The sequence below is a fragment of the Daucus carota genome, chromosome 6, assembly GCF_001625215.2.
Source record: "Daucus carota subsp. sativus chromosome 6, DH1 v3.0, whole genome shotgun sequence".
In the NCBI taxonomy this organism is placed as follows: domain Eukaryota; kingdom Viridiplantae; phylum Streptophyta; class Magnoliopsida; order Apiales; family Apiaceae; genus Daucus; species Daucus carota.
Genome location: NC_030386.2, coordinates 35,916,638 through 35,928,818, shown reverse-complemented (window position 1 = coordinate 35,928,818; position 12,181 = coordinate 35,916,638). Strand labels below are relative to the sequence as shown.

Below are 12,181 nucleotides of genomic sequence, written 5' to 3'. Positions count from 1 at the left end.
ATAAAAAGAAGATATTGGAGTAAAAATAGCGGGAAAAGGAAAGAAAAGTGAAGAAGTGGTGAGACTCATTAACTATTTTTGGTAAGTTTTGAAATGTAAAGAATTGGGTGGGACATCTCAAAAAGGAAAGTGTAAAAAAATGGGTGGGACAGGAGGAGTATTATTTAACTTGCAAGTAAAATGAGTTAAAGTTGATGCGACTTGTGTTTTGTTCAAAAATACAAATGTCACAAAAAATAACTAATAATTCAGATTAAAAAAATAATTAATAATTGATTTTGATTTAGCCAAAACGGTGACAGAAATTAAAATGGAAACTACTGCTGGTGCAGCCAGGGATCAAAAATACAGGTGACAAATTAAATCTTTACTTTAAATACAGTACAACAGTTTTTGGGTGAAGTCAAAATCGAGATTTATTATTATAATTATTATTCTGAAAAAGACCAACATACAAAATTTTCATTTAAAATTTGGGTGGTGAATATTCTCTTGCCTTGCCTACAGCTCATCAAGGTGCAGAAACCGTTATGTAATGATGGCTCCAGGTAGAGTAAACAAAGTACTCTGTTCCTCTCATTTCTTTACGGTTATTATTTTGGGATGTCCCTCTCATTTTTTACGTTACTATAAATAGTAAGTTTTTCTCATCATTACATCCACTATCTTCCTCTACTACCTCATATTTAACAATAAAAACTACTATTACACCCACTACTTTCCTCCACTATCTCAAATCTATTATTAAATATTGATAGGTCCCACTACTTTATCCACTTTTCATCTAACTTTACTAATTTTTCATACATTGTCTTGGTCTCCGTGTCCTCCTCCAATCTAAACAATTGAGGGGGACGGAGGGAGTATGATTATACGCATACGCCCCACAGTTTAACAGTGCAACATCGAACTTGCCCTACAAAGTTCGTGGTGATCTAATTATCACACACTACTACACTAGCACACAAAAGATGACTAACTGCCACTCTGCTATAGCCTAGAACTAGATGCCCCAGCTGCACTATCCAACGGCTTTCAGGCTGTTCCTCAGTCCTCACTGCGGTCAAAGCACAAAAGTACTGGGAGATCTTTGATTATTTTAAAATTAATTTTTAATATTTAGATTGATATTGGCTTGTATTTAATCACATTCTTATAGAGAAAAAATGTTACAAACGTAAAAATATTACGAAGCTAAGTTAAGAATAATACTTCCTTTGTTCCATTATATATGTTGTTTGATTTTTTAAATGTAATTTTATGTGCTCTCTGATCAAACGCTCTCTGATCAGAATACTTATTATCTAAAAACATCTGATTCATTTTTTTTGTCTGATCTTTTTCTTCTTCCTGACCGACCGAGATCAGACAATATAATCAATGTCAATCGTTAGGCTATCGCCGTGCAGGAAATGTTTGTCTCCATTGACATACACGATCAATCAGACTTGTGTTACGATCAAGAATCAAGTTGCTTTTCCTTTTGGACTACTCAACATATACTGCTGAGCTAACTGCAGGTTCCGTAAATTTCGCTTTCTCACTAAGCTCTTCGAATGAGTTAACAAGATTTTGAAGCCTTGCGACAAACTCCATCAACAAAGAAGTAAAGGTAGCCAATGACAATGCACTTGCACTTTCATACGTCCTTTCTTCGCGTTCATTAAGAACAGTGTCACCAGTAAAAGATAGACGTGAAGGCCATTGTTGGTGCCTGAATACATCTTCAGATGAGACTACTTGTGCAACAGAGGAGGTTCTGATCATGTTTGAGTGCCTTGGCGTGTGGGTTGATCTCAAATGACCCGCCAGTTGGCTGAGGGAGCTTATAACCATATTTCTAGTTTCAGCATCTTTCAGATCTTGTAAGTGATTAGGGTCCCCAAATTCCTCTGGCATTCTGGAACTTGCCCAACTCTCAGCATTGATCAAAAGGAATGATTTTTCGTCAATAGCCAGTTGCAACCCTTCAGCGGCCTCGTGCACTTCTGCTAGCAAGTCTCCCGGGCTTAATCTTTCCATCTTCTCAACCTTGGCTCCAAGCTCATGTAACACTTTAGCCCCTGCAGTGCCAACTTTCTCAATCTCGTTCCTAAATACTGCTCGCAACTCAGCTGCTGCCTAAAGAAAAATAGAATGGTTTAACTTTATATCAGAATGACCTGTTGATGCTAAAGGCATGCCGACACTTACAAAGCTTCTGGTATTCTCCAACTAAAATTTATCTATAGCCATCATCAGAGACGGATCCAGAGGGTCCACGGACCCCTAAATTTACACTAACTAGTAATATACTACTGTATATATTATCACTCCATGTTCTTCTGATGCATATATCTGAATTGTCATTATCAGTTACCAGGATATGGTCTCATCCTGTCCCCCTAGACGAGAAAATCAACCTGGTAATAAGGCAAATTTCCTAAACTGATACTAATAAACAGTAAACTCACCGACACAAACACAACAGGAACTGACTAAAAACAAAAAAGAGGAAGAGGAAGAATAAGGCGGAAAAAATCAAAAAATTAGGTGAACAATATAATTGAATAAGAGACGAGAGGAGAAAACATAAACTGTTGAGTGATACCTGTATCTCAGCAAGTATACAGCCATGCATTGCCATGATAGTAAATGCACAATGCCTTAATGCACCAGTAACTTTGACATAGTTACTCCAAGGATAATTGAACATTTTGTATCGGCCATGAGGGGGTTCCCAAACTGCAAATCCTAGCTGCACAAAGAATCAAATCATGTTAAGGTAAACAATGGAAACTAGCAGTCAAATCATTCAGGTATATGATAAACTTAGTTGTCTACCAGGGATTCTTCTTGGCTACTAGACTGTACAGCAGCTCTACACCCATTGTACAATGGATCATCAGAAGCTTGATATATAAGAATTTTAGAAGGAATTCTCTCGTATTCAACACATTGCAGATACTGACCAACGCAGCCTATAAAAGAAGAAACGTCACAATGAAACTAATCCGAATGACATACTGTAAGAAATCTAGATAATGACTTCTGACCTTCCAAGGAGTTAGCAACACCCTTAAAGTTTTTTACCACCAATTTGTGCAAATCCTCGCCTGACCATATGGGATAAATGCATACATTTACTACCAAACAAACACCGGCTCCAACAGAAATTAGCAACAATCTTGAAGAAGCTGTAGCAACAAAATGTGACATCCCGGATACCAGAACAATACAATATGTCAACAAGAAACAACGAAACCCATATTCATATTGCTTCATTGACGGATACTGTTTCAGATAGCTTGCAGAGAAACCTTGAAATCCAGAACAGAATAAAAAAGATATTTAATAACAAAGAATACTTTTGATATGAAGGAATGACTTCTAGTTGTGCTTAATACAGCTATTTTTGTTAAAGGAGAATGATCTTAAGAAATTACCATTTGCTTCAATTTTACCCAAAGCACTATTTAGACCCAAAATTTTACTGATAATTTGATAAATTTTTATATTTCTTTTCACTAGGAATCAATAAAAATGCATACTAAAGGAATTAAACCTGCAATGAATATGCTTATTACAATCACAACTTGTTGAAATTTCCCAGCCATTTGGGATAATTGAGCACTGCAAAGAGCCAATCCTCCTGCTAACAGAGTCCCCAAAGCACGATTAAATCCCTTACTAAGTGTAGCTCCTACAATTAAAAAAAAAACATAACACATAAATTCTGAAAATAATAACATTCTATGCGTGCATTAATCCAAAAATAAAAAACAATCAAATTATACCTATGCTATATTCAAACACAACCACCACAGTCAGGATTGCCCAGATGCACTCGTCCCCGATATACGACAATGGTTCCTGGAAGAAAATGAGAAGTGATACAATGACCAATGCCAGCGCCATTTTAGCTGCAAAAACAACTTTTCTTGGCTCTGATCGACCCATTTCATAGGCTTTTAAAAAACCACTTTCAGCATCAGCTTTAAGCTTTATCAACTTCCCATAAATTCTTGATCCAAGACATTGCTCCTCGCCAGTAAAATGATCCTCTGTTAGTCCCAACTCCGAGTAGTTCTTTCGAGACGATATATATTGTTCTTTGTGCATGGTTAGTAAACAACGTTTGAGACGGATAATTCAGTCCCAAACATGAAATGATTGAGTGACACAGATACGGACACATTGCATATCAACATGCATGTATATGTAGACAATATCGGTGGGGAAGGAGGGAGGGGACTGGTTGTTGGGACTGAAACCTTTGGAAAGTTGGGTAGTTCTGGTTGACCGTTGGGAGTTGAAAATGAAAGCAGGGTGGAAAATGGAAATAACATTAGCATCATAAAGATGTTTAATCAGCAGAGGATTAACCTAAGTATTATGAAATTACTAACTAGGAATAATTTTTCCCATTAACTCATGTCTATTCTTAACTATGACATTTTTCACGGGAGTTATCAGTAGGTAAGTATGATAACGAAATAGCCATGTCTATTCTCGAACCCATGTCTATTCTTAAAATGTCATTTACAACGAAATAGCCGAAAAGGGAGACATCTAAAAGAGGCAAACAGCATGACAAATTAAGAATCTTATTGCCGCTGCTTCTATTTCTTATTCTAAAATTTCCGGTGACTTGGAATTTTCAATAAAGAGACAGTTAGACAGAAAAAACGATTACGCATTCCACAAAAAAGACGTTCCGTAAACTTGGGGGAGAATACTTGCCACAAACAGTAGTTCCATTTCTTTTTTTGTTTCAAGACAAATTTATAGTTGTGATACGATTTTTAAATTCCGTACCCTTGATTCTATATATTGGATCTCTCGTAACTGAAAGTCTTCATACTAGCAAAAAATTCATAAATTGAACAAACTGCATCCACGCATAGAAACTCCATCGCTGATATAATATAAAAAGATGTGTCCTAAGATAATTAAGCAAGTCGGTTGATCAAATTCATAATGTGAGAAGACAAAACATGGAAGACTGGAACAGTAGAACACTCTACTTCTTCTCTTCCTTCTCAGCCTCAGCAGCTCTCTTCAATCTAGCACCAAGATGACGCTCATTTGTCCTCTCTGCACGAAGTTTGGAGTAGGCCTTGAATGACTTCATCTCTTCGGTAACCTTAACAAGTTCCACAGCTGGTTTCTCACGTGCAATAGGCATGTATGAGCCTGTGACTTGAGTTGCAGTAGCCAACTCCTCAGGAGCAGAATCACCAGCCTGAAACAGATTTTTAGTTCAGATATTTCCAAAGAACAATCAAGAATCGTTCACTGGTTAATTTCGTAACCAGATCAGCTTTAGTACCTTAAACTTGCGTGCATGTCTTGGGAAGACAACAAGCTTAGCCTTGTACGTCTTCAGCCTTTGCACATTTGTCTGCAAGCCCTCCAGGGAGCGATTGCGGCGACGATGATCAACCGCAATGCCAATGGTGGGAGCCAATTTCTTAGGGATAGCTGCAGCCTAGTAGTAGATCAAATAATTAACGTAAGGACAGAGTAGAGAAGTAAAGATACAGGGGAATTTTAAAAGATCAAACTGGAGATTTTGGATGGGGATTTATATAAAAGGTTACTGTGGTTTAAGGAACTACATCACCTTGACAAGGTGATGCAAGTGAATAGCATTTGCATGAAATCAAGCCCAAATACATGAACATGACCTTTCGGAGTAAATATACCTGTTTGGCTGTTTCTATAGAATCATAGTTATTTTATTACTGTCTTTTATCCACTACAGTTATTTCACAAAGACCAGTAGGTAAAGAGTAAAGTGCCTTTCATACACTGTGAACCAGCTTTTTCTATTTAGATAATAGATGCCCATGGCTGGTACTCAAAGACTCCACCACCGCAGAACACATACATACCCATGTGGGCGTACATATAGCATATATGGATTTGGCAATACTAAAGGTTACTCAATAAAAATACCGAATCCCCACTTCTTTATGGGGGTGGCAGCAGCCTATGTAGAGTTGCCCCTCATAACCATGGTAACACATGAGAGTTAAAGTACAGATTTCAAAATCAACATCTATATTAGATCAACAATACCTTTCATCTCAGTAACATTAGGATTAGGATGTTTAACTATGTACAAGCTGACTAGGCATGAAAATGTGGCTTTAATGTAATATATATATATATATATATATATATATATATATTGGCTTAATAGATATATAGTAGTAACTTGGCAAAGAATGATTTACTTCACAAACTAGTTTGTTCGACAAGGTGTTTAGGCCAGGATTTCCCTGGGGGAGGGTGGGGGGGGGGGGGGGGGGGGGGGGGGATATATTGATCAGAAGGAATGAAATATATTGATCAAAAGGAACTCTGTAGGTAGCCTACCTTGAGCTCCTCAAGAGAGAATCCTCTGCCAGCCCTAACTTTCATGTTGTACTTGAGTGTCTGCCCATGAACAATGGGACGAAGAGGTCCAGCTGTTGGACGAGGGAAGGTCTTTACAGCCTTCTTTTGCCTTGCTGGATAAATCAATAAAGATAACAAAATATTAATATCGATTATTCATCACCAGTGATTGGCAATCACCTTTTCGTTGTAACCTTACTGATCAGAAACCAAAGAAATTAATCCTGAAATGTGATTGCCAGACCAAATCTAGAGAAAGAGTGTCTTACCATTCCTTCTCCTGGTCTTGCGAGCTGGCTGGTTAAACCAGGTCTTGATATAGTTCTGCCAATGCTTCTTAAAGTGGCCATTGGGAATAACATTGTTATGCTTCATTTCTTACCTATAACACAAAACAGTAAAACATTAACATCTTTAAGCATACACCACACATACGTATTTGTGAATTAACAGATTATCGTGACTAAAGCTCTCGGAGAATTAAGCAAGATATTAAACATCACAAAACAACCTTCTGGCTTCTTTTTCCTAAATATCGACTATATAAATCAGCACAATTCTAAAATCAAACAAATTCCACTGCCAACTACATAATTCAAATTTCCACTCAAAATTAACAAAGCTTATTAGCAAACACTGCTATAGACAATAAAATCACACAAATAAATACATATCAATTTCATAATCTATGATCAACATATTCCGAATTTTAAACAAACACATACTGTAACAAATGTCACATAATTTAAAATGACACACAATATACATACAAGGAATCACAAATCGTAAACTATACATACAGCATCAACAAATATACCTTAAGAATACATACAACATAGATACATATAAACATGAAGTAAAGATACTTACAGGTGAAATGTGGAAGCAATCAACAAGGGTGGGGGATTTGATAAAGCACAGCCTCCTGTAAGCCTTAATATGGCCGCCTCTGTGGTTTTTATGGCGAAAAACCTAATTTTAACGGATTGCGATTTTAGGGTTTCATGGGCCTGGCTAATGCTTCACTTCTGGTCTTGGGCTTTAATGCATATATCTGCAGCCCAGTTTATCAAATTAACAGTGTTATTCTTGGGCCCGACTAAGTTCATTCTTGAACTGTATCTGTAGACTTCCACGTCACCTGATGAATTTGCGCCGAATGCAACACTGACAGTCTGACACTGAATGTGTGCTTATATTTTCGTATTTGTGTATCTATTCTTCAAAATCAAAATAACAATTTTGTAACGTATAGTTGGGAGAATAATATTATTAAAATTTGAAAAGAAACTATGAAAACCAAAATAATAAAATGAGAAAATAAACTCGTGCATGTAATATTGATATTGACATTCAGTTATGAATATATTTGCTTGGCGCATCTTTTTAAAATATTTAGTGAGCTTTTTCAAAAAAAATATTTAGTGATATTTTTCATAAACCATACATCAAATGTGAGCGTTGATCATAATTTAAAAGTTCCACCCAAATTTGTTTGTTTTACTAATTTAATTATAGAGATGTTTTATAAATATGGCGGAATACTAGTTAGTAGTTAGGTGTAACAGATGTTTTGCTGAATTTTGTTTATTTTTCAATTTGTGTGTGTTTATGATCGGTATTTTATATATGAAATCGAATTGAACTCGAGCCGAACAAATCATATTTCGAGTTTTTGTCAATGACTCGATTTGAGTTTTCGAGTCGAATTCGAGTCCATCAAACTCTTTGTAAGCCGAATTTCGAACTTGAAATTAAAGATTCGATCGAACTCGAGTTTGACAGTGTTCGACTCGACTCGATCATACAGTACACTGTAGTTGTGTATTGAGTGAAATAGCATAAATAGCATAACATTGTTTCGAGATGACAATACTAAGATCAACCTACATTTGTGACCATGGTACCTCCTTTCTTTGTCACTACAGAACTACTAAAATTTAAAAATAAAATAATGTTCTAACTTAAAAATTAATTTATCTTATTATATAATCACAATTCATATCATTATCATTATACTTTATAATGTCTATTATGATAATGATGTCAGCTATATTTAATATTGTAGTATATAGTTTACCTGTTGCATTTATTAGGCTAACAAACATTTAATATATACAAGGATAAAAAAGTAATTTCACATAAATCAATTTTTACGGTATTCAGTGACACCTTTCCTAATTGTTTTTATTATATGTACATTTTACATAGACAAGGGGCCTGGATATAGCAGTAGAGAATCGCAGAGAAAAATTAAGGAGAGAGTGGAATCTAGAAACAGGTAGATAGAATCGCGGCGATGAAGAAAAAAGTTACGACGATATGTATAATTACAGGATTTTTAGGGTGCTTAGCCGCTGCTTTGAGCTTTGTTGCCGAGGTCAAAAGGGTCAAGGTATATTATTGATTTTTCCATTTTTTATTGATATCGTATATATTTTAGGTCTTCTCAAATATATTTGTTATATTTGAGTGTCATTTTTTCCAAGTTATATTGTTGTTTTGTAAAATTTATGTGAATTAGAGTGATTTGGGGGTAAATTTTGTTACGCCCCTCAATCAAACCGATTGTATAGTCTATAATCAACCTGGGCAGTAGAATTTAGAAGTGGTTTTTGGTGTTATTTTATGATTACAATTTTTTTTAAAGATATTCCCTTCACCTGGGAATCAGGGAATGTATGTCCTATAATTTATTTTTGTCTAATAAATTTGTTCTTTGCTTCAAGTGCATACTTGAGCTCTCTCAAGTCTCAACTGTTAAATTATCTAATAGAGTTTTAATTATCGTATACACGCTTTTAAACATCGTAACTTGGCTAACTTGTATAGTTATCAACCGATTCAATATGTTAACAACAAGTTTGTTGTTGAATGGCAGGGAACTGAGGTAAATGACGTAGCTACATCTCAATGTATATTTCCCAGCAGTCCGGCTATGGCTTTGGGATTGACCGCTGCGGCGGCACTGATAATTGCTCAGACTGTGATCAATATTGCGACTAGATGTCTGTGCTGCAGAAATGAACAATTTCGGTTTGACTCTACACTGATGACGGCTCTATTCTGTTCTTCAATATCATGGTAATCATGCAAATCTTTTTTTAGCTTGGAGGATTTTCTGGTTCTACTTATTAATATAAATTAATTGATATGTCAGCCTTTCTTCACTCTTTTGTATATGCAGAATCAATTTTCTATTAAATTGCTAGTTTACTAGTAAAGATACAACACTCAAGGGATACAAATATAGATATATCTAGTTGTGCAGTTTGATAGACTATTATGTATATAAAAGGGAAGATACCGGTGGTTGGGACTGAGACTTCCCTGAAAGAAAGGTATAATTTTGGATGACCGTTGGGACGTAGAAGCATGGTGATGATATTATGTAGAGCTTAAAGACAAGTTCTGCAGTTGCATATTAGTATATTAAACTTTTGGGTGTAGCTCATTGGATACTAAACTCTGACATAAGTGAAAATAGGAGGCTGAGGGTAAAAACGAAGGGGAGGTATTTATGTTTTAATATCTACATGAAATAGGTAAAGTATCAACGCAGATACTCTTAGCTTTGATCATAATATTCAATGACGCTAATTTAATACTTATTAGAGAATTTAATCTGGCACTTAGGAAAGGAAAAACTTGCTAGCAAAATGGAATCTGTACTCCAAACTTTACCGTTTTCCATAAGTCAAATGGTACTGATTCTATACACTGAAACCCTCTATAATTAAACATATATAAGTCTTCAAATTTAAAATTTGTACCTGGATATGAGATTAGAACAATATAACACTGTATTTCTTCTCTTCTTATAAGCCTCTCTCCAGCTCCCTTTAATCCAGCACCAAGATGACACATGTCCGTATGTACTTTCTGCACAAATTTGGATAGGTGTTGAATGACTTCTTCTCCTCTGTGACCTGAACAAGCTCATGAAAAATAGGCATGTATGATCTTGTGACTTGAGTCGCAGTTGCCAAATCTTTGGGTGCAGAACCACCAGCCTGGAACATATGATTTGTTGTTATTATTAATCTGTAATCTTTATCTTGCCTCTCTTTAATTATTGTTATTATTTTCAATTCTGCCATTGACCTTGCCCCAAAAATGTGTTGAATACATCACTAGGAGTTCTGAGTTATATATGTAAAACATATGGCAGGTTCACATTTGCAGCCGCTGTTCTTTTATTGCTAATTGGCGCAGCACTCAATTATAAACATGGTGAAGAGTCTGCATATGGAGACTATTCTTGCTATGTTGTAAAGAGTGGAGTATTCCCTATAGCTGCCGTATTGTCCCTTGTAACAGTTGTTCTTGGAATCGTGTCATATATAAAGGTGGAATCGGATAAGAACAGAGTTGATGATTGGACTCCACCTTCTGCTCCTGGACAACCTGGCATTCCCTTGGCACAACTGCAGCTTCCTCAACAACCTGGCACTGCCATGGAACAAGCTCAGCTTCCTCAATAGAGGTCACAGGTTGCCGTATATGTTCATGATGACAGTTATATGAGGCAACAGATAGTTTAATATCTTCTTTCTCTAGGCTGATTTTGATTGTAAACAGCTTTTTTGCTTATTTCTAGATATTACAAATGAACCTGTAATGACGCAAAATTCAACTTATCTTAATGTAATGATGCAAAAAGTTTCTCTTTATAATTTATATTCATTGCACGCCTATAATTTTCTGTGCAGGATAATTCAATTTATGGGAGTTAATTGTATAAGCTGAAACCTCATCTTCCATTTTTTGACGAGAATAAAGACTAGTCGTGTTAGTAAAGATTGTTAAATTGTTTCACCCGTAAACCGCAAAACTAACACTGTAAAAACCAACTTTTTAGTTCATTTAACCAATTCTGGTCCAAGCTATACTATTGATGTCCATGAAATATCACTCAGTACTCAAGAAAACAAAAGCTTATGTTCATGATGGAAAATTAAATTTTTACTTGAGTCATCGTCACAAATTGACATGTCTTTGGACCACCGGATGCGATTTAACTGAGAAAATGGCTCTGGGGCTGCTTTAGGTGCAGGTTTCAGCATAACCAACTCTTATAAAAAAAAAGATACCAACTTCAATATTTTAATGCATAAGCATAACAAATGTTTAGAAGCTCACTAGTAGTTAGTTTCACAAGAAAGTAATCGGTACTATCATGACCAACTATAACAAAACTGTGTCTATTTCTTTTTCTTTTTTTTTTTCTTGAAATTAACAAACTCTGTTTCATGGTATCCAAGATCACCCTCCCTAACATCAATAGCATTGTAAGGCATAAATAGGAGTGACATGGGTAGAGATTTGCTTTTGGAAAAAGTGAGTGTAACATCCATTCCCCCCAAGACCCAAACTATAAAATGGTCTGCTGACCACAAAACCTCTGTCAATCTCACACTATACATTTACTTGCTTTTACCTTTCTTCTTCTTTGCCTTGAACCGAGATTTTACCAATAGAGTCTGCACCGTTTTGAAAAAATTTCCAGTGGCCATAACTATCAGAAGTATTCCACAAGTGTCTGCCACAGCAGGAAGTAAACATACGGAGAGCAAACAAAACAAATTAAAGATTAATATGACTAAATTTATCTTAAAAATTTTCAGTTAATGACTGCATAAAGTTCTCACCTGCCACTTAGGAACAGCACCAACTACTGCAGTTTGAAGAAACAACACTCCAACATATGCTTCAAATCACTGAGACAAGAAAGCAACCAAATTCCCCCTTCACGAGCATAATAGCTTAATAATACAAATCGCAACCTTGAATGGTT

At 35.7% G+C, this 12,181-nt stretch overlaps 3 protein-coding genes across 3 annotated transcripts; 1 reads left to right on the top strand and 2 right to left on the bottom strand.

Annotated features, from left to right (window-relative positions):
* Positions 1-1,011: 1,011 nt before the first annotated feature.
* Positions 1,012-4,303, bottom strand: LOC108226635 (aluminum-activated malate transporter 4). The gene is made up of 6 exons (XM_017401626.2): positions 3,777-4,303; positions 3,545-3,682; positions 3,036-3,299; positions 2,824-2,960; positions 2,591-2,737; positions 1,012-2,121 (listed from the first exon to the last, which is right to left on the bottom strand). Exons 1-6 carry the CDS (start codon positions 4,099-4,101, stop codon positions 1,489-1,491), a joined length of 1,644 nt encoding a protein of 547 aa, XP_017257115.1. The 5' UTR covers positions 4,102-4,303; the 3' UTR covers positions 1,012-1,488.
* A 572-nt stretch (positions 4,304-4,875) lies between these two features.
* On the bottom strand, positions 4,876-7,409 carry LOC108224533 (large ribosomal subunit protein eL13z). Its single transcript, XM_017399182.2, has 5 exons — positions 7,255-7,409; positions 6,654-6,766; positions 6,364-6,497; positions 5,312-5,470; positions 4,876-5,224 (listed from the first exon to the last, which is right to left on the bottom strand). The coding sequence occupies exons 2-5, from the start codon at positions 6,757-6,759 to the stop codon at positions 5,003-5,005; spliced, it is 621 nt and encodes a 206-aa protein (XP_017254671.1). The 5' UTR covers positions 6,760-6,766; positions 7,255-7,409; the 3' UTR covers positions 4,876-5,002.
* A 1,013-nt stretch (positions 7,410-8,422) lies between these two features.
* Positions 8,423-11,113, top strand: LOC108227055 (protein MODIFYING WALL LIGNIN-1). The gene is made up of 3 exons (XM_017402055.2): positions 8,423-8,779; positions 9,266-9,468; positions 10,556-11,113. Exons 1-3 carry the CDS (start codon positions 8,684-8,686, stop codon positions 10,866-10,868), a joined length of 612 nt encoding a protein of 203 aa, XP_017257544.2. The 5' UTR covers positions 8,423-8,683; the 3' UTR covers positions 10,869-11,113.
* The last annotated feature ends 1,068 nt before the right edge of the window (positions 11,114-12,181 follow it).

What these genes read in the sequence shown, in the direction of transcription:
- LOC108226635 (XM_017401626.2), bottom strand. Translation starts at nt 4,101, where the DNA reads ATGCACAAAGAACAATATATATCGTCTCGAAAGAACTACTCGGAGTTG. An exon ending in GTAGCCAAGAAGAATCCCTG is followed by an intron (nt 2,738 to 2,823) that starts GTAGACAACTAA and finishes TTCTTTGTGCAG; the next exon opens with CTAGGATTTGCAGTTTGGGA. An exon ending in GTATACTTGCTGAGATACAG is followed by an intron (nt 2,122 to 2,590) that starts GTATCACTCAAC and finishes ATTTTTCTTTAG; the next exon opens with GCAGCAGCTGAGTTGCGAGC.
- LOC108224533 (XM_017399182.2), bottom strand. Translation starts at nt 6,759, where the DNA reads ATGAAGCATAACAATGTTATTCCCAATGGCCACTTTAAGAAGCATTGG. An exon ending in CAAGACCAGGAGAAGGAATG is followed by an intron (nt 6,498 to 6,653) that starts GTAAGACACTCT and finishes TGATTTATCCAG; the next exon opens with CAAGGCAAAAGAAGGCTGTA. An exon ending in TCTCTCTTGAGGAGCTCAAG is followed by an intron (nt 5,471 to 6,363) that starts GTAGGCTACCTA and finishes ATCTACTACTAG; the next exon opens with GCTGCAGCTATCCCTAAGAA.
- LOC108227055 (XM_017402055.2), top strand. Translation starts at nt 8,684, where the DNA reads ATGAAGAAAAAAGTTACGACGATATGTATAATTACAGGATTTTTAGGG. An exon ending in CCGAGGTCAAAAGGGTCAAG is followed by an intron (nt 8,780 to 9,265) that starts GTATATTATTGA and finishes GTTGAATGGCAG; the next exon opens with GGAACTGAGGTAAATGACGT. An exon ending in TTCTGTTCTTCAATATCATG is followed by an intron (nt 9,469 to 10,555) that starts GTAATCATGCAA and finishes AACATATGGCAG; the next exon opens with GTTCACATTTGCAGCCGCTG.